Source organism: Aedes albopictus, chromosome 2 (assembly GCF_035046485.1).
Source record: "Aedes albopictus strain Foshan chromosome 2, AalbF5, whole genome shotgun sequence".
In the NCBI taxonomy this organism is placed as follows: domain Eukaryota; kingdom Metazoa; phylum Arthropoda; class Insecta; order Diptera; family Culicidae; genus Aedes; species Aedes albopictus.
Window position 1 is genome coordinate 494,626,030 of NC_085137.1, and position 23,659 is coordinate 494,649,688.

The 23,659-nt window shown below is 39.9% G+C and overlaps 2 protein-coding genes across 5 annotated transcripts in view; both read left to right on the plus strand.

Moving 5' to 3' along the window:
• The window catches only part of LOC109423369 (dnaJ homolog subfamily C member 5 homolog), a 35,256-nt gene extending 20,519 nt beyond the window's left edge, over window positions 1-14,737 (plus strand). For 3 of the 4 annotated variants that reach the window (XM_062854276.1, XM_062854275.1, XM_062854277.1), the window contains one exon: window positions 65-1,175. Coding sequence is in view for 3 of the 4 variants with exons in the window: in XM_062854275.1 (XP_062710259.1) it covers window positions 65-75 (11 nt within the window). In the remaining variant the exon portion in view is untranslated. Of the gene's footprint in view, window positions 1-64 lie in introns of all 4 variants that reach the window. The other variant, XM_062854274.1, reaches the window with a different exon arrangement.
• LOC109423371 (cytosolic non-specific dipeptidase) lies at window positions 14,616-23,656 on the plus strand. The gene is made up of 5 exons (XM_019698357.3): window positions 14,616-14,756; window positions 14,833-15,067; window positions 22,299-22,527; window positions 22,593-23,482; window positions 23,542-23,656. Exons 1-5 carry the CDS (start codon window positions 14,707-14,709, stop codon window positions 23,587-23,589), a joined length of 1,452 nt encoding a protein of 483 aa, XP_019553902.3. The 5' UTR covers window positions 14,616-14,706; the 3' UTR covers window positions 23,590-23,656.
• Window positions 23,657-23,659: the final 3 nt, after the last annotated feature.

A 23,659-nucleotide genomic window follows, 5' to 3' on the forward strand; every position in this document is an offset into this window, starting at 1 on the left:
ATCACTCGCATATCGCATGCTTTAATACAGCGTAAAATAAACATTGCCTTCGATTTCCTTTCAGGTATGAAGTAAGTGTTATCGCCATTGTTTGAAGTATATCTTTACCTTTAGTGAAACAAAGAAATACCACAAAAACAAAGAAACAAACAATAACCTAACGCTACTGGATTTTGTGAGATCTGTGTTTGTGCCACGCGTGACGACTCTCCCAACACGGTCACTCGCTTCTCTCTGAAAGAAACTCAAAGAGTCATAATCTCCATTAGAAGCTATGATGTTGTGCGTACAAGCACACATAGCACACCACACATCCAAACGGTGTGCATTGAAACAAAGAAAACCAATCAGAAGCCAAGGAGCCGGTACACATAGATCAAAATCAACCATAATATTACAAAAAAAAAAAACAATATTTTAAATATAGAGGACAGCAAACGAAGTACGAAACAATAATTGAACTATCTCTCACGTTACACCAATACAAAGCAAACACTCACGAATCACGATCAATCTCACACTCTCACATGGAAATCAAACACACGGAAGCAAACAGCAACAGAGAAGATGTATCGTATTCGCAGATTTAGGGAATAACTTTTTCCTCATTACACTATAACGAAAGCAAAAAAACATATATTACGTGTTACTACTATTTCGATTTGCAAAGGAATCAGATTACACGCAAAGCAAAACCCTACAATAAAGGAAAACGTCTTTAACTTTCCAAAGTATGTCTGTTACATATATTTTTTCCTGCAATTGAGTGGTATTCTTCCTTTTTCGTCGTCAATATATGAAAAAAGTGAAAATTACAAAAATAATCTTATATTAATTATAGCAAAAACACACAAAACAGTTCTTCTATTTAATGTGTATCGTAAGAGCAAGAAAAAGAAAACGAAAATGTTAGCAGTCAGAGCAGGAACTGGGTTTAAAACAAAAACTGAAGAAAGAGAAATAGAGAGGGATTATATAGTGTACACATAAACTCATTGAAATACAAACAACAACAACAGCAGACAAAGAAATTGAACGGAGCGAAAAAGCTACATTATTCAATTGTAATCATAATCGGAAAAACACGAAAATAGAAGAGGAAGTGAAACAAATAACTACGATAATAAATTTTTCATTGCGCCAGTTATACTCAACCTGAAAGTCTAAAAACATAATATGATCGTTGTCTGTGTGTTCTGTTTGTAAAATCATGTCCGAATAATTCCCTTTTCGTTTCGATTTTTTGCAGGTGTACAATCCTACTGGCAGTATGATGAAAAATGATATCCAGAAAAATGATATCACTGCCACGAACGTATCACCTATTAACGTAGCAGTTGATTGCTATAGCAGAGATCGTGCTGGCATTTTAGGTAAGTAGTGTTTTGTTTATTGGTTTGCTATATTATATTCAACCAACGAAAGTTAAAGTTGAGTTTTCGTGAAGTGTTAAAGATCTCCGCATACCTGGCCCCGTGGGTAAATCAGAATCACCTTGAAATGGTACGTTACGGCGAAGCACAGAAAAACAGACGTCCCACTCCGGCCGCTTCCCATCGAACACCTTTTTAACGGGTGATTCAAATTTTCGGTAGTTGGTCAATAGACCACTCGCGGCCACCTAGTGTTGGCCCGACCAGCCACAATACGTTTAGCATTGAGCAGTCAAGGGTCCAAAAATGCCCTCTGCCTTGGAAGCGCTCTCAAAAATCAATTGTTAATCGATTTTCAATCTTGTGGCCTAAAACGAAAGATATGTGTTTCTAAAATGAGCCAGTCTTGGCATATTGTCAATATTTGGACACAAAGACACCCGGATCCGATTCCGGGACGAACCGTATTCAGAATTTCATACCTAAATATGATATAACGCGCTGCAACGGTTCAAGTTTTCCAATTTTTTATCAAGCTAACAGCATCAGCATTATTTTGACTATGAATATACAATATACTTCAACATAAATAGATCGGCCTATATTAATGGTTGAGAAATTTGGACACAAGAAACGAAGAATCATAACTGTTCATAATTATGGCTGTGTCAATGCCTGTGCAAGTGCCAGATAATAATCTGGGGATGTATTCCTGAAGCAACAGCAATACGCATTTCTGAAGCAATCCCTTGCGGGTACTGCTGGGTATTATTGAAGAAATTCATAAATAAAGGGCATTCCTGAAAGAATTGGTGGATGAACTGGTGAAAGATTTCTTGGAGAAAGTTGTAAAATAATTCTTAGATGAAATCCTCTGGAGGAACTTCTGGCTCCTCCATCACTGTAAAAATAACTAAAAAAATCCTAGACAAATCGCTGAAGGAAAATCGGTAGAAATCCTGGAATGATGGAAATGATAATAGAAGGATGAAACAATTTCTTAAATTTATTGAATAATAACAGAAAGAATTCTAGGAAGAAAAATTCCTGAAAGAATCCCTGAAGGAATTTCTAAAGGAAACCGTGGACGAATTCCTAGAGGAATCCCTGGAGGATTTCCTAGAATAATCGCTGAAGGAGTTCCCAGATGAATAGCTGATTGAATTGCTAAAGTAATTCCTCGAGAAGTTCCTGAAAGAATTCCTGGAGGAAATCTCGGAGGAATTTCTGAAGGAATCCCCGAAGACATTGATAGAGGCACTTCTGTAAAAATCGCGTGACGACCCGTGTTGGCGCTGACGCTTTCCAAGCCTGCCCGCAGGATGGATTCCTGAAGGAACTCTTGGATGAAGCCCTGGAAGAATTCCTGGATGAGTTCCTGGAAGAATCTCTGGAGGAATTCCTGGAGAAATTTTTGGATGAATTCCTGGAGGTATCCCTGGAGAAATTTCTGGAGGAATTTCTCAAGGAATATCTGGAGGAATTTCTGGAGAAATGGTGAAGGATAGATTCCTGCAGCAACCCCTGTACGAATTCATGAATGAATCTCTTTAGGAACTCTTGAAGGAATCCCTGGAGGAACCTTTGGAAGAATTCCTAGATGAGTTCCTGGAAGAATCCCCTGAGGAATTCCTGGAGAAATTCGTGGATGAATTCCTCGAGGAATCCCCGAAGGAGTCTTTTGAGTAATTCCTGGAGATATCCCTGGAGGAATTTCTGAAGGAATCCCTGGAGGTATTCCTCGAAAAAAAATATCTGGAGGAATTCCTGGAGAAATCTCTGGAGGAATCCTTGAAGGAATCCCTAGAGGAATTCCTGAATAAATATCTGGAGGAATTTCTAGAGAAATCCTGCAGGATGGATTCCAGCAGCAATCCCTGTAGGAATTCCTGAAGGAATTCCTAGAGGAACTCTTGGAGGAAGCCCTGGAGAAATACCTGGATGTGTTCCTGGAAATATCCCTGGAGGAATTCTTGGCGAAATTCGTGGATGAATTTCTAGAGGAAACTCTGCAGGGATTCCTGGAGTAAACTCTGAAAGAATCCCTGGAGAAATTTCTGGAGGTAATATTGGATAAATAACTGGTGGAATTCCTGGAGAAATCTCTAAAGGAATCCCTGGAGAAATTTCTGGAAGAATTTCTGGAAAAATTCTGCAGGATGGATTCCTGCAGCAATATCTGTAGGAGGAAGGAATCCCTGGAAGAACTCCTGGAGGAAGCCCTGGAGAAATTCCTGGATTTAACCCTGATACAAAAATCGTGTAGAAATCTCTGAAGGAATCCCTGAATGAGTCCCTGGAGGAATTCCTGAGGGAATCCCTTCATGAATTCCTGAGAGAATCCATGGAGGAATTCATGAATAAACCCCAGAAGAAATTCGAGAAAGAATTTTTTGAAGAATATCAGGATAGAATTGTAAACAAATCCGTGGAAGAATTTCTAAAGAAAACTCTGGTAAACATTCTGAAAAAAACCATGTCTGCAGTAATTTCTTCACGAGTTATTGGAACAATTACTTGAAAACGTCCTTAAGGATTCTTTGTAGTCATTTTTAAAGGAATTTCTGGATTAATTTTAGGATTTTTTTTTGATAGAACTTTTGAAAGAATTCCTGGAAAAAATATGCAGAAATATTTAAAATTGGATTAATTTCTAGTGAAATTCTTGAAGGAGTGCATGAAGTAATCACCGAAGAAATCTCTGAGGGAATACCTGAAGAAATATCTAAATGAATTTCGGGTGGAACTTTTTAGGAATCCCTGGAATTCTTGAAGCAGTCCTCGAAAAAGGCACTGAACAGGAACGCACTAGAGCAAACTCTAGACTACAAGCAACCCTGGAAGAATTCCCGGAGGAATGTCTAGTGAAATCCGCAATAGAATTCTTAAAGGATTTTCTGAATAATTCCGTGGAGGAATCACTGAAAGAAGCCATAGAAAAATTCCTGGGAAAACTCTTCGATGCATCCTTGCAGAAGGCTCTGCAAGAACGTCTGCTAGAGGCATCGTGGATGGAATTCTTGAAATATTTTTCGGAACAAGCCCTAAAACAATCACTATCGGAACCACGCAAGACAGTCTTAAAGGGATTCATTAAGAAGAAATTCCTGGAAAAGTCCCTCGAAAAATTCTTCACGGATCCCTGAAACAATTTGTGGAGAAATACCTGGCGAAACTTTTAAGGTGTTCCTGGACGCATTTATATATAAAAAAAATCCAAGTTTTTTTTTGCTCTTACGCACATTGGGCAACTTCGTTGTCGAGAATTATTACTGATGGACACACCCAGAAGATCTTGATAAGATTTACTTAGAATTCCTTCAGAAATTCCTCTTGGGGTTTTGACAAGAGTTTCTTCTAAGGTTATCAAAAGCTCTTGACAGTATTCCCAGGATTCTTACAGAGATTGTTTTCCTGGCTTTCTCTTTTTTTTCTAGATTTTTACGGTATTATTCCTAGGATGGAATTCCCAAAGGATTCGAATCGCAGAAAAAGTAGAAGTTCCCGGAGAAATCTATGAAGGAATTCATGGAAGGAGTTCCCGAAAAAAAATCCTAGAAGTAGTTCCTGGAGGAATCCCGGAAGCGAGCCTCGAAGGAAATCTTTGCAAGGTTGCAACCATTCATTTGCAAAAATTTACATTCATTTGCTATTATCTCAGTTCAGAAGCATGCTATCGAAAAACAATGTATGGATGAATTTAACCTTGTAGTTTTATCTGAAAGTTTGCCGAATAACATTGGGGTCGCACACGCATTCCAAAGTCGTGAGCGAGCTGTGAAGGCAACTTTCCACAGCGTGAATGAAATTTATATTCACCGCGTGGAGAGTTGCCTTCACAGCTCGCTCACGACTTTGGAATGCGTGTGCGACCCCAATGTTATTCGGCAAACTTTCAGATAAAACTACAAGGTTAAATTCATCCATACATTGTTTTTCGATAGCATGCTTCTGAACTGAGATAATAGCAAATGAATGTAAATCTTTGCAAATGAATGGTCGCAACCTTGTCTTTTAGCAGAAGTAATTTCTGCAATGTTCCTAAAAGAATTCCGGAAGGAGCTCCTGGAGGGATCCCGGAGAAGATTTTGGAGGAATACTAAAGGAAGTTCTCGTCAGGTTTCTTGTAAGTTTCCTGGAACGATCTCAGAAAGAATCCCCGAAGAAGTCCCTGATGAAACTGCAGGATCTCGTATGGAATTTCTTAACGGAATCCCTGACACTGAATTTTGGAAGGAGTTTCGGAAGAAATTTCGGGAAGAATTCCTGAAGCAATCTCCGTAAGTACTCCTAGAGGCATCCCAATTGAAATTACTCGAATTTACAGAAATACTACTCATTGAAAAATCACGGAAGAGATCTCATAATGTTCCAGAAGGAATCCTGGAAGGAGTTTCTGGTGGAATCTCAGAAGAGATCTCAGAGGATATTTCTGAAGGAACCCGAGAAAGAATCTAAGATGGAGTTCCCTGATGAATCGCAGAAGGAAATCCTAGAGGGATCCTAGAGTAAATTTGTGACGAAACCACGGATAAATTTCCTGGAGGAATCTCAGGAAAATTTGCTGGGGTAATCCTAGAAAGAACTCCTGAAGGAATCTTGCAATTAATTTGTAGAGAAACTTCGGAAGGAATTTTGAAGGAATCTAGGAACGCCTGAACTTATCTCAAAATGCATTTCTTAAGAAATCCCACAAAGGTTCTCTGAAAAAATCCCGCGAGAACTCCCTCGAGGAATCCCTCGAGGGGCAAAAAGGTGCAGATGAGGATACCCTTATCAGAAAGCTTTCAAATAAGGGTTAGTTTGGACTCATGACCATAATAAAAATTGTTCATACTACGATTTAACTGCATTCAAATCTACGTTGACAGTAGAATTCATGGCTACTATGATGAAATATAAGTTAAATCCTCTTTCGGTATGCTGTCCCCATTCGCACTACAGTCCCATGTCAATAGGAAACCCAGCAAATACGAACTGCGAATCGTGGCTGTAAGGCACTTTTCGAATTTTGTTTTTCATATAAGCGTGGGTCACCCTAATTGACAGCTTCGTAAATTTATCGCATATCATTTTGTTCCATACTGTTTTGTGCCTCAGTAATGACACTTTCCTCAAACTGCTTTTTCCACCGGCCGTGAATTCTTTCCTACCGTGAATTCTTTACTACTCCTCATCGAACCAACCGTTTCTGGATCGTCTTTCAGCAGTACCTATCATTCTTCGCATTGGTGTGCTCACACTGCTCTGTGGATATAGATTTCGACAGATGGGTGAGGTTGTCCACTATGTTGATTTCTCTTATCGGCTCATCCAGTTTCAGGCTCTATTAATTGTTGGAGTAGAGTAGTGACAGCCCCCCTGGTAAGGATGAATGTTATATGACAGATGTAGTGTGTAAGTATGTGTTTGATTGACGAAGCGTAATCGCTGACATGTTATGAACTTGTGTGATGTATTTTTCAGTCCGTACTAATCCATCAATGTAAATAGACGATGTTGAAACTGTAGTCCGTGTAGTTTACTTCCGACGAATCACATATCGCGGGATGGTAATCAATTAACCGGTCGATCGCCTCGGTTGATCTTGTCCGCTGCGCTGAGATACCCAACAGGTTATGGGCCCAGCACGCTTCCACTGCGCGTTTGTGTGAAGAGCGATTTGAGAGTTTGGAAGAACGCTGCACAATGGTCCAAAAGTGTGGTTTTGAGTGACGAAAAAAAAAAAATAATTGAGAAATGGCAGAAGCAAAAGTGGCACTTGATCGTTTGAATGACACCAACTGGTCGACGTGGAGGTTCCGAATGGAACTATTGCTGATGCGGGAAGATCTGTGGACGATTGTCAAGGATCCCAAACCAGATCCAGTGGACGTGACATCAGCATGGAATAGGAAAGATGAGAAGGCACGAGCGTTGATCGGTTTGGCGCTTGAGGATAGTCAGTTGGTGCACATTATGAAAGCTACAACGGCGAAGGATATGTGGGAAAAGCTCAAGGCCTACCATGAGAGAGGATCGTTATCAAACAAGATTCATGTTTTACGGCGGCTATGTTCGATGCGGTTGAAGGAAGAAGAAAGCATGTCGGATCACCTGACGGAGGCCTCGGAGCTGGTCCATCGTCTGGCCAGAATGGGTGAGTCTCTCAAGGAACATTTGGTTGTAGCGATTCTACTATCCAGTCTGCCAGAATCGTACAACCCGCTTGTGACCGCCTTGGAAGGACGCCCGGAAGAAGATCTCAAGTTGGATTATGTTAAAGGGAAACTTTTGGATGACTGGCGAAGAAGAAGCGAAAATCGAAACGAGAAGAGCGACCCGGAAAAGGCTATGAAATCTACAGTGGAAGGTGAAAAGCGGAGGAGTTTTGTTCGGAGGTGCTACTACTGCGGACGTGAAGGGCATTTCCAACGAAACTGTCCTGTTTTGTTGGAGGAAGTGAAGGCTAGTGTAGAAAAGCAGAACAAAGCGAAGACGACAAGTGTAAGGCATCCGCATACGGAAAATGAAGGTGATGGTCGTGGAGTATGCTTCACGATGACGACTAGGAGTTGTGAGTCTGTAGGAGAATGGATCGTCGACACAGGATGTACGAAGCACATGACAAATTCGACTGGTGGAATCCATGTGCTAAAGAAGTATTGTTAGCAGATGGGAAAACTGTGAAAGCGAAAGGTAGCGGTACAGGAAGGATCACAACAAGCGGGGTGAATGGCGAGGAAGTCGATGTAACGCTGAAAGAAGTCTTGTACGTGCCCGGATTATCCAGGAAGGTGCTATCGGTCAGTCGGATCACGGAGGAAGGTTATACGGTTGTCTTTGGCCAGAAGGACTTCCGTATTATGGATGGAGCGACGGTGCTCGCCGTAGGCAAAAAGAGTGGTGGGCTCTACTATTTGTGTTAACATTTTGATGATTTGAAATCAGTTTTGAGTCAGGAGGAGTTGACGTTATGTCAGTAATATGATATGGGGGCTGCACTAAGGAGGAGTGTTGGAGTAGAGTAGTGACAGCCCCCCTGGTAAGGATGAATGTTATATGACAGATGTAGTGTGTATGTATGTGTTTGATTGACGAAGCGTAATCGCTGACATGTTATGAACTTGTGTGATGTATTTTTCAGTCCGTACTAATCCATCAATGTAAATAGACGATGTTGAAACTGTAGTCCGTGTAGTTTACTTCCGACGAATCACATATCACGGGATGGTAATCAATTAACCGGTCGATCGCCTCGGTTGTTCTTGTCCGCTGCGCTGAGATACCCAACATTAATCTCCCACACTTTCTACTGGGAAACGCTGGTTATTTAATCGTAAATGTCGCTGAATTCATGAGTTCTCCATGGTTGATAACCATACTACCATAGACTAACTTGAAACCTGGAAGTGCCTAAGAAAGCCATTGAATTTTATGTGTCCAATCAGGTAGGGTAAATCGGGGTAATTTGGCCACCTTAAGCAAAAGTCGATTGAAGATGCAGAAAACAACGTTGAATCTCTCGCACATCGTATGGTCAGAATGTTTCTGATAATACTATACTAGTTGCATAAAAATATCATAGTCTAATCGTGTTTATATGCCAAAAAATGATTTTTGAAAAAAGTGTTGTTTCTGCGTCGATTTTGAACCGTCGGGGTAATATGAGCACCCTATTTTAAACAGGGTGTCTCCTACCTGGAAAAACCTGGAAAACCGGGAATCCTCAGGGAGTTATATTTAACAGGGAAAAACCTGGAAAACTCAGGGAATGTTTTGAATACTCAGGGAAATTTTGCATCGATGGAAAAAACAATAAAACATTGAGTCGTGTGAATAAAAAGAAGCGAATTTTATTACTTATAGATCCACTCAAAAATAAAGTCCCACAGAGTTTACTACATCATGAATCTGAATAAAAAGTTTTCTATTATGTAGTGATAGTGTATCCATATAGAAAATCGGCTACAACGGTTTTCTGTCAGGGTTTTTTTGGAATTTCTTTGGAAATACCTTTTAAATTCCTTGATTCTTGATTCTTCTTGATTCCTTCCCTATTTTTTACGACATTTGGCTTGGTATTCCTTTTTGAACTCCTTCCGGATTACTACCAGCATTTTTCCAATATTCTTTCCGGGATTCTTCCTTGAGAATCTTCTAGGATTCCGGAATTCCGATGGAATTCTTACATATAGAATTTCATATCATACAGATTATACAGAATTTCTCTAGAGATTTTCCCAGTATTGCTCCCAGAGATCCCGTGGCATTCTACCAGGATTTATCCCGAGATCTCCACAAGAGTTTATCTTACGATAAACCGCAGATGTTGTCGCGGAATTTCTGTTAGTGTTTCCCTCGGGATTCCTCTTGAAGGTGTTATTCCTGGGATTTATGCTAAAGCTCCTCCAACGGTTTTAAGAAGTTTTTCACAAATTTTCTGTAGGAATTCCTTCCGGGATTTCTTCCGAAGTCTGCCCTGTGATTTCTTCAAGAAATTTCTCTTTCTTCTAGAGTTTCTCTTTGGATTTCTACAGAAGTTTTAGCGGATATATTTTCCAAATGTTCTCACGGGATTTCTTTTGAGATTTTTCTCGAAGCTTCTGAGAGAAAGATTCCTTCCGGTGTTGATCATGGGATATCTCTCAGAGTTTTTTTCAGAATTCATCCTAGACTTTCTCCTACGATGTTTTAGAGAGTCTTCTGGAATTTCTACAGAAGTTACTGCTGATACCTATCATGGAGTTCGTGCCATATTTATTTTTTCGGATATTTACTAAGGCTTTTCTATATAGTTGACGAACTAATTTCTTTCATAGATCCATCTGACATTATTTTCCTACAGATTTTCTCGGGATTATTCCCAGAGCTCTTCCCGGAATCTCTACCAGAAATTATCCCGAGATTCTGGATGCTCCTATTTGGGACCTTTTTTTAATTGTCCCCGGAGTTCTTGCAGGATTTTTTCAAATAGTTTTTTTACAATATTTCCTGGGATAACTTACGAGATTTCTTGTAAGAAATTTCCGGAGAAATATTCTTTATATCGGTCAAATTTAGCGATTTTTTTTAGAGAAATCTCGAGAGGAAGAAATCCTGAGAGAAACTGGGGCATCTCGAAAAAAAAAGTTCTGGGGCTAATCCCAGGACGAAATATTAGGGAAATTTAAGGAGGAACTCTAAAAACATCTAAAAGTATTCCCGGGAGAAACTATGTGTGAAATCCCGTAAGTAAATCCACTAGAAATATTTTAAAACTGTTTCCGAAAGAACTTCTGCGAAAATCCTGTTTCTGGAAGAACTTCTTTGAAACATTTTGGAAAGATCTCCGGTAGGAATCCAGTGAGAAACTCTGGAAGTAAGTCCTGGGTTCATAGTCTAGCGGAGACCTCGTAAAAAACCTGAAATCGTGGAAAATCTGGGAAGGAGCTATTTATGTAAGCAAATACGTAAACACCTAATGGGAAAACAGGAAAAAGCCAGAAAACAAAAATCTTCGATAATTTCACGGAAAAACGGCGAGAAACTGGAAATGAATTTGAAGGAGGAATCATGGGTTGTATTTCGAAATCTCAACATCACTACACCACCAGCACAGAGTACAATCATCCAAGTTCAAATTCAAAACTGTGTTTGGAATTCAACGGTCATATAGCTAGTCTGTGCAATTACTCACTGAACCCTGAATGTTTTTTTCTGATTTTCTAGAGTATTTGGATGTCATTGTAAGTGGAAGTGTCGAAGAAATTACTTGCAATCAACCCAAGAGAACGTTGGAAAAAGTTTAGAAATATTCCTCAACCGATTTATGCAATATATACGAAAGAGTTTTGTTAAACAGTTCTTAAAATAATTCAGCGATTTGGTGAAACCATTTGGATAATAAATCTTGCGCATTTCTTCTTAAAATGTTTACCTTAAGTTTTGGTGATATACCTGTGTAGTTTTTGAGAAGTATATAAATTTAATAAAATTGGAGCTAATTTTTTATTTATCAACATTTAAAATTTCACCCTGGAAAAACCTGAAAAACTCAGGGAATTTTATTTTGTCTTATTATAGACACCCTGTTAAATGAAGAATTTATATCGTCTAATACAATACAAACTTAATATGCTTCACTTGATATTGAATCATATAGTGTAACGGTTGTGGAGTGCACACAACGTACAGCAGTTTAAGCGCCACTCTCGGGTTAGAGAGACTGCTGACGCTTTTCACAGGTCCGGCTAGGAGACTCTGTCCAAGGGCGAGTTTTAGAAGTGGCTCAAACACTCAGTCCTATCTGACAAACCCAAGCAGAAGCACCAACGAATTATGATCAAGAAAAAGGATATCCGAATAAAAATTAACGAAAATATAAACTATTAAAACGATCAATCAATTCAATGACGAAAGCAACTGTATTCCTGGCCGTAGGGGTTTTAATTACAAATTTAGGGCCCTAACTTTGAGCTCAAAGTACCTTAACTATGACTTACGATTTTACAAGATTTGTTCTGGTGATGGGTGCCGAGGAGATGCTGGTCGTGTAGCACAGAGTTTGGTCGCGCGACGCAATGCACCCGAGGTGACGGTATCTCGGAACGGGGGTGTCGCGTGGTGGCGAAAGAATCACTCGGAATGTCGCAGGGTATCTCCGTGAGCGTCTACCATGCGCTGCGACGAGCGGGTGATGATCGAGAGAGGATGCAGCGAAGCCGGCTTGGCTATCGAACACTACACGCGTGACACGTCCTGGAACCAGGCTTGACAGAAACTCACTCGCGAGAAAATGAGGAAGCGATTTTGGCGTTTTTCTGAGGAGTTAAAATAAAACTCAGAAATCACAACGCAAATCCTCAACAGCACCGAGCGCGAGCTTGCCGCGCAGCGAGGAGTTCGTCCAACACTCATAATTGCTTGTTGTGTTTCTCACGTCCACTCACACTCAAAAAGCTCTCGCGAGTTCCACTCCCATACAAAGAAAGACTCTCGAGGCGAAAATCGCACTCAAAAACCCGAAATAATCATCGGCTCTTTTTTTGTTCCGCTCTTCCTCGCTCAGTTTTTATTACCTCTCTGTTTGGGGTTCGTTCGCTCCCTCGCGACGAGGCAAAAGCAAAACACCGCTCTAGATCATGTTGCAAAACTCTTTTGATTTCGAGGAGGATTATCAAGCCTGCCTGGAACAAGCTCTGCGCGTCTGACGGTCGGTTGATGGAGCCGCTTGGTATCACGTTCTTATCACTGCCGTTCACGTGGCAGATGGGGCGTGAGCACGAGTGGAGGCACACAGATCGACTCCACGAATCCGTCGCAGGAATTTGGATTCTTGACCAGGCGCGTGCTCGGTGCTCGGTGCGGGGCGTCTCGCTCACTTTGTGGGTTTGTAGAATCGAAGAAAAAAAAAACCCTTCGTTGAAGGGAAAGCTACCCAACAACGATATTAGGACTCAACTACACATTTCAATCACGAAGGATCTTACCTATGCTTTTTTGTTTGTTAATCACGCACGGCGAATAATTCCGAATTGTTCGGATAGGATTTCTAAAATCTGGAAACTAGTACAAATTCTCGTTTTTGGAACACTATTTCGACTAGAAATCTTAAAATTCTCACCTCACTATTTAACTTTCAGTAGCACAACTCAACTCAACTTAGAACTGATCTTTGATCGTTTTTACCGGTTAACTAGACGGTATAGCGTATGACTGGACGTCTGGCTTGCTCTACATCAAGAAACTGATTGATTGCCTCCACACAAATTTTGCCTCATGTAGGCCCGCGAGCTAATTTGCATATCGTACGATATATCGGATGATCTTTGATCTACCAATCATCAACAGCCACGTGAAGCGTGATCCGAGCATTCTCTTTCTATCTCAGAGTCAAAGCCGCAAACCCTATTGCGATCCGTACCGCTGGGGTGTGAGCCATCTCACGTAGCAGGCACTCTTACTCAATCCGTTTCGCTCCTGGAATTTGGGGTTATCTGAGAGTTTTGAGTGGTGCCATAAATTACGAAACGCGAAGGTATACGCGAAGGTATAGCAATCTCCCTTTTTTTTGAGAGCAAGTACTAAAACATGCTGTCCGTTTTCACGGCGTGTGTATGGGAAAAGTTTATAACAAAAAAATAGGCATCGTCAAATTTTTCGCTATTCAAAAATAGAGGCTTTCAGCTTTCATTTGCAGGGTCCCTCAAAAAAATCCACCGAGGGATCCCGAACAACTTTTTCAGAATACTGTTTTTTCCCATACAAAATGCACGGTTCCAAATTAATCCCTATTTCTACTTAACAAACATACCCAATTTTTGTATGAAAAAGTTCCCCCGATGGAATATTTCGATGTTGGGCTTGAATGAAAGCTGGTAGCGTCAACTTTCACGTAGCGTAAAAATTATCGATGCCCATTTTTTTGTAATAAATTTGTTCTACCAGACACACCGTGTTTTAATTTTAATGGGATTCCTATGGAATCACCTGGCAGATTCGTACAAGTCGTTACAATAGTATCAACTTCAAGTATACATAAAACAAACTAATTTGAAAGTTATCTAAGGTATTTAAACAAGAGAAGTCTTATGAGGTGTTTTTGTTCAACCCTCGTCGGGGTATTTTGGCCAACAATTTTAAATTTTATTTTTCTAATTCACTATAAGACTAAATTGCTTTGTTCTAATGTTTCAATCGCTCCAATATCAGGCCAGTATTAGAGCTCCTAGGTGAATTTCCAAAAATTACTAGATTTTAGGTGATTTTCCAGTGGTGCTCAAATTGCCCCATTGGCCAAATTACCCCGACTACCCCTACGCAAAAATATTCATTATCGTAGTATTGATAACGAGGTAGTGATCAGAGTCAATGTTTGGTCCTCTGAATCTTCAACCCAGCTATGACTCCCTTAGCAGATTTTTGCTAAATATCCGAGCATTAGTGCATAAGCTATATGAACTGTAAAATTTTATTTCATATTTTATATCGTCTTGATTCATTGTTTTGCCTCATTTTCCCCACCAATACATTGTTCATATAAGAAGTGAGTAAACCTCCTTCTAAGCTTTAGTTTGTTTTCCCCTTATCACCGCCGTTCACCCTCTTATCTCAAAACAGTCTCATCCGCGAGTAACTGTATTTGTACTGCGCTGCACCAGAGCTCTCTCCGACGTTAGGGGTATAGCTGTCACATACCGTCGGGAGCCGGTTAGTCGTCTGCTGATCGTGGTTCGAATACCAAGCTCTTCCACCAGTGAAAGCGATTTAGGTAATTGCTTAAATTCGCGTTGCATCTCCATAGTATTTTGTGTTTGTGTGCCTTATTTGCTCCATCGTTATCAGACTCCAGAAGAAGAAAAGTGATAAAACAATGGCCAGTGAAACTGCTGCCCTTCCAGAAGTGTTGAAGAATCTCTTCAGGTTAGCATGAAGAATGTTGAAGTACATTAGTAAAATCTTAGAAATAATCACACAACATCTTGTTGAACTTTCACAGCCACATCGATGCCAACAAGGCCAAGTACATCTCCGCTCTGTCGGAGGCAGTGGCGATCAAATCCGTCTCGGCATGGCCCGATTCGCGACCGGAAATTTTCCGCATGGTTAACTGGGTGGCGGACCGATTGAAAGCGCTGGGCGCTACAGTGGAATTGGCCGACGTTGGCAAGCAAACGTTCCCGGACGGACGGGTGCTGGATCTGCCCAATGTGATCCTGGGAACGCTCGGCAATGTAAGTATCTCACCGTTACGGCTACGAGACAGATATTACTACTAGATGAATGATGGTGTTGATGGCTGATATGGTGGTTGATTGATGTGTGGAATCTTCCTAATCGGGGGGAGCTGAATATGTGTATTACTGCACAATTGAGACCCTGATCGATCGCATGACATTTTGTGGACTCAAGTGGACGCTGCTCTAGTATAATCAGCCAACTATGGAGATATGTCTATGGGATGTGGTGACTGCGATAAGCTTATTTATCATTTTTGTATGATCTGATCATAGAAACGACTGCAAAAATGCCACCTAGTTTGCTGAGAGGAATAAGAAAAGCCACAAGACCGAACAATTCGCACACAAAGGCGGAAAGAAAGGCTTTGTATGGGGTGCTTTTTCTGCGGTTGACTCATTGTGACTGCGAGAATTTGAGATGAGTAATTGAAACTAGTTTCAAATAGGTTGAACGTGTTCGGTCACAGAATAACGTGTGGTAATTTAACGCCTGTTAAGTCGGGATTACATTTTTAGCTTCAGTTCATTTTCCGATATCTGCAATTGTAACATTTGATCAATTTCGGAGAACCAGGTTTGAATCATGAATGAATCAATTGGGTTGATATTTCCGAAGAATTTTAAACATATTTTTTACCATTTATATAATATTATATAATTATATAAATTTTTATAATTTTTATTTTCATACAACTGTGATTTCATAGAAGTGAACTTTGAGAAATATGTATTGGAGATTATGAATGTAGCTCGATATTACAAAAAAATCAAGTTCTATTCTATCGAAACTGCAGACTTTTTGATCAGTCACAGTCGTTTTTAGAAGCATACTTTATCTTAAGAAACATCAGTTAGTAAAACAGGAAATATAAACTATTTTTTATTATCGATTGTAAAGATAAAACCGTTGAAGAGTTCCTTGATTTTCTAAAAAAAGAAGTGCAACATTTTAAACAAACGCCCTCTCATGAATAATGCAGGATAAACATACGATAACGACGGCGACGACGACGCGACACAGAGACGCAGCCGTTGACCCCTTTATTTGTTTTTTGTCGTTTTCGCCAAGTCCGGCGCACGCGGTTCGGTGTATTGGCTATCGCGAATAGCGCGAATATGAGTGGGTATGCACGCCAAATGCAGCGAAATGGAGAAAAAAAAACAAGAATGTCAATATTTATTCCATAATGCACGCGTGGTCGTACTAATTTTTGGAAACTTGTTTTTCAATCGATTTACTCCATGTTTGAAAACCTTGCTCGTACGGTTACAGTAGTCACCAAAATATTGTAGTTTCACTTCACCCATCACTTCACCCATTTAGGACTGTCAATGGAAAATTTCATCCCATCTTTAATTTTACATCCTACATTGTTTATCAGTTATGATCTAGATAAGTTATGATAGTAAGGACTGTATCGTTAATTATGAGTACACCTTAAAATTGCTGTATTTCAAAATGTTTTATTTATTTTGTAAATTAAATTCAATTACATTGTTCATTGACCATCAGAAAAGCCCATGACATGATTGTATATTTAATTTTTCGTGGATCTTGCCACCTCTCGTACTTTTTTCTTGGCGTGCTTCATAAGGTTTTGGACAACCGTTCCGACGATGGTTTTGCATACGTTGACCCAGTTTTTCTTGAATTTTGTGACGTCCTCTGCTCCTTTATCCTTTTTCCGTAGTTTCCCTTTCATCAAAGTTAACTATTTCTCAATGGACCTTATTTACGGGCAATTTAGAGGATTCATTGCCTTTTCCACAAATTGAACATTGTTTACTTCATACCTGTCGAAGGTGTCAAGCGCATAGTGGCAGGATGCCAAATCCGGCCAAAGTAATGTAGGACCTTTGTGCTTTCAGATGAGTGGCAGAATATGTTTCTGGAGACATTCCTTCCGGTATATTTCGGCGTTCATACCTGGGACGGTGAAGAAAGGTGACGATTTCATACCACATTGACAAATTGCTTGCCTAACCAACACATTCTCCCATTTTTTTCGCAAAAAATCGATTTCTCCTAATTCGTAACATCCGTGCCATGCTTAACAGTGAAAATCCGTGCCTTTGGAAATACCTTGTAGTCCAATTTGACATACGTTTCATCATCCATGAATATGCACATGCAATTTTTGCTCAAAACATCGTCGTACAGCTTCCAAGCCTGAGTTTTCACATAATCCGCCAGAATTTGACTGCGTTTTGGACATTTCTGTTTTGGGTAGGTCTTCGGGGAAATACGCTCCTTGGCGCGTTGAACCATACCAACAGTCGTTTCACACTTTTTTGCTTAATCTCTAATGGATACCTCCTATTTTCCTTCAACGATTTTGCAAGTTTTGCTGTCCAAATTTGACTAGGACGCACCTTTTTTTGCCGCGTCCGGGTAAGTCTTTCAGTGTGTTATGCATACCGAATCGTTTGATAGCATTTTGGACAACAAAAACCCTAACACATTCAATTTTTGCTAATTTTCTTAGCGATGATCATTTTTCCTTGCAGTGCCTGGTCACAATCGATTTTCGCTTCTCCTCCGTAAACCCTCGCATTGTTCCACTTGAGGAAAAACTTTAACTTTTAATGAAGGTTATCGTTTGTTTACAACGTTAGCAACACATAGACACAAAGTAGTTAACAAAATAAGGCATAGTCTTTTTAATACAGAGCCTCAAAGGTGTACTCATAATTAACGATACAGTTCTTAATCTACATTGCAGGTTAATATTTAGCAAGTCATTATCTGTTATTGTCGTCTTGAAATTGATCGGCCTACAGTGATAGTGACGTTGGTCAACTGACATGACTTACATTACGCAGTTCTGTCTTGCTGTGAAATTTGTGAAAATTTGAGGTAGTCAGTTTCTAATAGCTACAATAATCATGTAATGTAAACAAATAATTTACTTTTTCACATGACTTTAAAGCAGTGTTGAGAAAATGCCACTAATATTTATGAAAATATGTCAATTTTTAGTTCTAGTTAGTTTTAGTTTTAGTTGGTTTGGTGAGCAGAATTGTTCCATTTTTTGACACGTCAATAAAAATACCGTGTTCAGTAAATTTTTGACGAAATTTGAACAGCTGCATACAGCAATAATTCTTCTTCTTCTTCTTCTTGGTTCTGTTGGTCCTGGCTGTTGCTGTCAGAGACCGGGGGATGGCAGCAGCTTATATGCTATATCGCCAGATATAGCAATAATGTATTGTTTACTCTTGCTCCCGTTTTTGACAGTTAGTGTACTGCAAAGTATCTACAGGGTGGCAACGTAGAAATGATACACTCGCAAACTGATGCAAAATTCAAACAGGATTTAATTTTTCTGCAAATTCACTTTTAATAACACAACAAAGTATTAAACTTACAAAGTATTTAGTTCAATTAGAATCATTCCCCTTTGTTTTGAATTACGGCCCACAGACGCTTCTCGAAGTTATTACAAATCGCACGCACCTCTTCGTCCAGCATTTCATCCCAAATTTTTACCAAACGGTTTTTGAAGGTATCCAAAACCAAGTTCTTCGCGTCGCCCAGGTTCCCTAGCATGTATTCTCATGTACAAAAGTCCAGTGGGTTCAAATCGGGAGACGAAACCAGCTATTCCGATGATCTGATGAAGCACGGTAAATTTTGCTTGCATCACTGTTCAACAACCACTGCCTTATGAGTCGGTACTTAGTCCTGCTGTACTCTTTGTTGATTTTTATGCCCCTGTCGATGAACAACAATGGTAATTGGCCTTTTGTTGATATGGCGCCCCAAACCATCACCGCTGCAGCACTTCGATATCGTTGAACCTCTCGTTTGTCGGTAGGAATTTCACGAAGACTTGTTTTATACACTCGATCATTTTGTTCATTCAGAGACGCTTGCAAAGTAAAAAAAACGTCCGAAAAAAAATGTTAGGAGCAGCGTGCGTCTTGAGCAGAACGCGAGATCTGGCAACCCTGTCGGAAATATTCTTCAGAGTCAATCAGTGAATCCTTTGTTTCTTAAAAGCCCCATATCTAAGATCCCGTTTCCCCAAGCACACTTGTTTTCAATGCAATAGCATGAATGGCAACGTATGGCTCCCAAACTAGTGTATCACTTTCACGTTGCCACCCTGTAAATACCAAGGTAAGAGATTCCCTCTTAATATTCATGGATTTGTGAGAAAAGGAAAAAAGCAAAAAATAGTTATGAAGTTTGCGCTGATTTGTATGGGCACATCAATATTTAGCAAACTTTCTTAAGAAATTAAGCACTCCCATCTTAGAAGCAATTATTTAATTGCATCTTACTGGAATAAAAGTGACCTCCATGCAATAAAACAGGAAATATCTCCATTTGAAAATCGGGGACAAAAAAAAATTTAATGGTTCTAAACATATTTTTTTCAGCATTTAGAAACATCCAATTCTGATTTATCGACCGTATTCTATTAATAACTTGATGAATTTATGGCTATATCAGTCTTTTTCTACTCATTATGAAAAAGAACGATATAGCCATAAATTCATCAAGTTAGAAACATCCAAACTAATGAAACTTTACAAACTTTGCTGAAATAATGACATTTTAGTGTAGAACACCAACATTTCATAACTAACGCAGATGTGTTGGTGAGTCTCGATTTTGACATTTGTGGGAATCTCTTACCTTGGTATTTAGATACGTTGAGTGTACTGATCCTTAGTAAAATCGATTACCGAAACTACCGAAATCGTACTGCTGTTCTAATTTCGCCAAAAAAGTACCGAACAGGCAATTCAGGATAGAGTGTGTAATTTGGAATACCGTGTTCAGTAAATTTTTGACGAAAATAGAACAGCTGAATACAGCTATACTGCATTGTTTACCTTTTGCACCCGGTTTTGACAGTTGGTGTACTGAGCCTCAGTAAAATCGATTACCGAAGCTACCGAAACAGTTCTGCTGTTCTATTTTCGTCAAAAAAGTACTGAACAGGCAATTCAGGATTGAATGTGTAAAGATTTGAAATCATCGTTAAAAGCGTGAGCGATGGAAATTTTGCAAGTGTTACGTCTGGTCTGTGATTAAAGTTGTCAATAGGTAAAACTCTTTATAAATGTTTGACCAGTTTCTTCAAGTAAAGATTCTTGATGATTTTGAGATAAATTTTCTGGAATCTTGGAAAAATAGTTGGTTGAGGAAATATCTGTTTAGATTACGACATTCCCTGAAGGCCCTTCTGGGGAAATTCCAGTAAACTTGCAGACATTATTTCTTAAGAAACTTCTAGATGTATTTGTTTCCGAAATGGGAAAGGGATTCCCAGATTATTGTTCTAGAAAAAGGCAATGCAACCTTGGATTAATGTCGGACTTCAATGGCAAATATTTGTCATAATGACAAACAGTCTAATGGCACCCTTAGTGAAGCTCTTGAATTTATTTGCATATTTTTGATCCATTTGAACACATTTTTACAGGAGTTCAGCAGAAATTTCCAGAGGAATGCCTAACAGAATTAGTTAAACAATTCCTAGAGATTATGCCTAGAGCCTATTACTTGTAAAATCCTAATATTGTCTGGGAATTTTAGTTCACTTGGAAGAATCCTGGAACTCTCTTGGAGCTTTGAAGTCAATTAGGGAAAGTCCATTGGTGTCGAACTTTGTGAAAAACGTTCATACCTTTGGATTTTTGTGGATGTTTTAGGGCTAAATAGAAATGAAATTTTGGCAAATTCATAAAATTACTAGAATAGTTCGGCACACTCAGTTTTATGTCTCAAGCACGGTTGTGTGAATTTTAGTTTCTGCTTTTTATCCGAGACTCAGCTAACAAAATGGAAGTTTCTTTGACAACAAGGCATGTTATACTGATACTCAGCATTCATTGGCTGGGATCTCACGAAAACGGCTGGTGAAAACCAAGAAGTTTGTTTGTGAAACTCTTTGGCCGAATTCCTGGAATGGCAGTAGAAAAAGTTGTTGACAAATTATATGTCAGAAATATCTGCTCTATATGAATCATGAGATTCACAATATATTTGTATATTTTTCGAGCAAGTTCTCCATCTTTATCATACTTATTGGAATTTATGGAGAAATTTGTGGGTTCCAAGTGCAGTGAAAATGCATAAACATATTATTCGAATTCAAATTTTGCGGTTCTTGTGATTATTACGAAAACAAAAAAAAAGTGGAGCACTACAAATGCATCATAAAATAGGACATCACATATGGTCTGGTCATACATATAACTGAGCTTATATTTTGCCCTGTTATTCTAGTGGATAACAATTTTCGATGACGGCATGACGAATTGTTATTATAATTGCTGTTGGTCCATCAGTCAATCTGTAATCGTATTTTCTCTGGCAGGTTGCCTATTGTTCGCAACGTTAGTTGCTTTCATAGCTTGAGTTTTGTCTAGGAATTTCTAATCCTTAGGGGGCATTCGAGTTTCAATAAGAGACGTCTACACTTTGATGTACCTGTTAGGGAACGGTTTACATATCTTCAAGTTTATCATTGCCCCAAATGATTTGGAAGTAGGCCATCAAAACGATCAAAACTGATGAGATCTCATAATGCTCTATTACTCCAGAGCTCTATAAATGCACATTAAATTAAGGAAATATTTAGGAGTTAAAATAGAACACCTATAAAAAACTTGTAATATGTTTTATGGTGAGCGATATCGTATCTACTTGAATTAATTCTCAGACGGCAACGGTAGCGGTTTTCATACTTGAAGAGAAGTGAAGTTACCTCAGTTCTTCATAGTTACACATAATAATATTCATATCAAAGTTGATTAAAGTAAGTTCGATCGTTTTGTATTGTCTATTGGCTAGATTTACACAAAGTTCAAATTTATTTAGGATCTATGTATACATTGTAAGGTACTTGACAACATGACGCTAGCTGGATTTCAAGAGAACCATAAATCGCTTTCACCACCTAATATTTAGCATTCCTTATCTCTCCCTGTGTTATTCACACAAGTGTCCAAATCTCTCAACATTCAAATAATGCTCGTAACAATCCACTGCTGCAAAGCCATTATGTTTGGCTGTAGTCAACTGGAATCTGCCCTCTTATGTTCCGTTATCTCTACACAAGTGTCACAATCAATGTCATATCGGCAATCGATTACCTTATTCATCGAAGTTGATCTAGGAATGTACTCACCACACATGCCTGTGAATATCTTCCACTCAATAATTGATTCCCTTCATCGCTTCCACGCGTCTCCCCGGCCCCGATAGGACCCCGCCAAAAAGACTGTCGTCCTATACGGGCACTTGGATGTGCAACCGGCAATTCTGGAGGACGGCTGGGACACGGAACCGTTCGTTCTGACCGAGAAGGATGGTAAACTGTTTGGGCGGGGTGCCAGTGACGATAAGGGACCGGTGCTGGGATGGATCCATGCCATCGAAGCGTACCAGGCCATCAACGAACCGCTGCCGGTGAATTTGAAGTTCGTCTTTGAAGGTGAGTTTTGTCGAAATTTCGAAATCCAATTGAAACTGATTGGTATTTTCTGTGAATTCGTTCAGGTATGGAAGAGTCCGGCAGCGAAGGGTTGGACGAGCTGCTGTACAAGCGCCAGAATGACTTCCTGGCCAACGTGGACTTTGTGTGCATTTCGGATAACTATTGGCTGGGAACGACCAAACCCTGCATCACCTACGGTTTGAGAGGCATTTGCTATTTTGACGTCGAGGTCGGTTGCTCCGGAAAGGATTTGCACAGTGGAGTGTTCGGCGGTACGGTCTACGAGGCCATGAACGATTTGGTGTACCTGCTGGGTACGCTGGCCGATAAGGAAGGAAAGATTCTGATTCCGAATCTTTATAAGGAGGTCGCTCCACTGCTCCAGAATGAACAGGAAATGTACGATGCGATCGATTTTGATGTATCGGAATACCGCGATCAATTGGGTGCCCGTCGTTTGATGCACAATGAAGATAAGTCCAAGATCCTGATGCACCGCTGGCGCCAGCCAAGTCTCTCAATCCACGGTGTCGAAGGAGCATTCTACGAGCCAGGACAGAAGACCGTCATCCCGAAAAAGGTCATTGGCAAATTCTCGATCCGTATCGTCCCGGATCAGACTCCAGAACTGGTGGAGAAGTACGTCACTGAGTACCTGACTACCAAGTGGGCCGAACGTGGTTCGCCGAACAAGTTTGCCGTACGCATGGCTCATGGTGGCAAGCCATGGACGGAAGACCCGAATCACCCGCACTATCAGGCAGCCAGCGTTGCTACCAAGTATGTGTATAACGTCGATCCGGATATGACTCGCGAGGGTGGTTCGATTCCTGTTACGTTGACACTGCAACAGACGACCGGAAAGAATGTCCTGTTGCTTCCGATGGGCGCCTCGGATGACGGTGCTCACTCTCAGAACGAAAAGATCGATGTCCGTAACTACATCGAGGGGGTAAGTTCAAAGCATATTCCTTTGCGTATTATATATGCTAACTCTGAACTTTTTTCCAGACCAAGCTACTGGGAGCATACCTGTACGAAGTGGCCAAGATCAAGTGAGATAATCGTCTGAATACTATTAAATGGTGATCATCACAATAAACATCACAGTTAACAAGTAATAAAATGT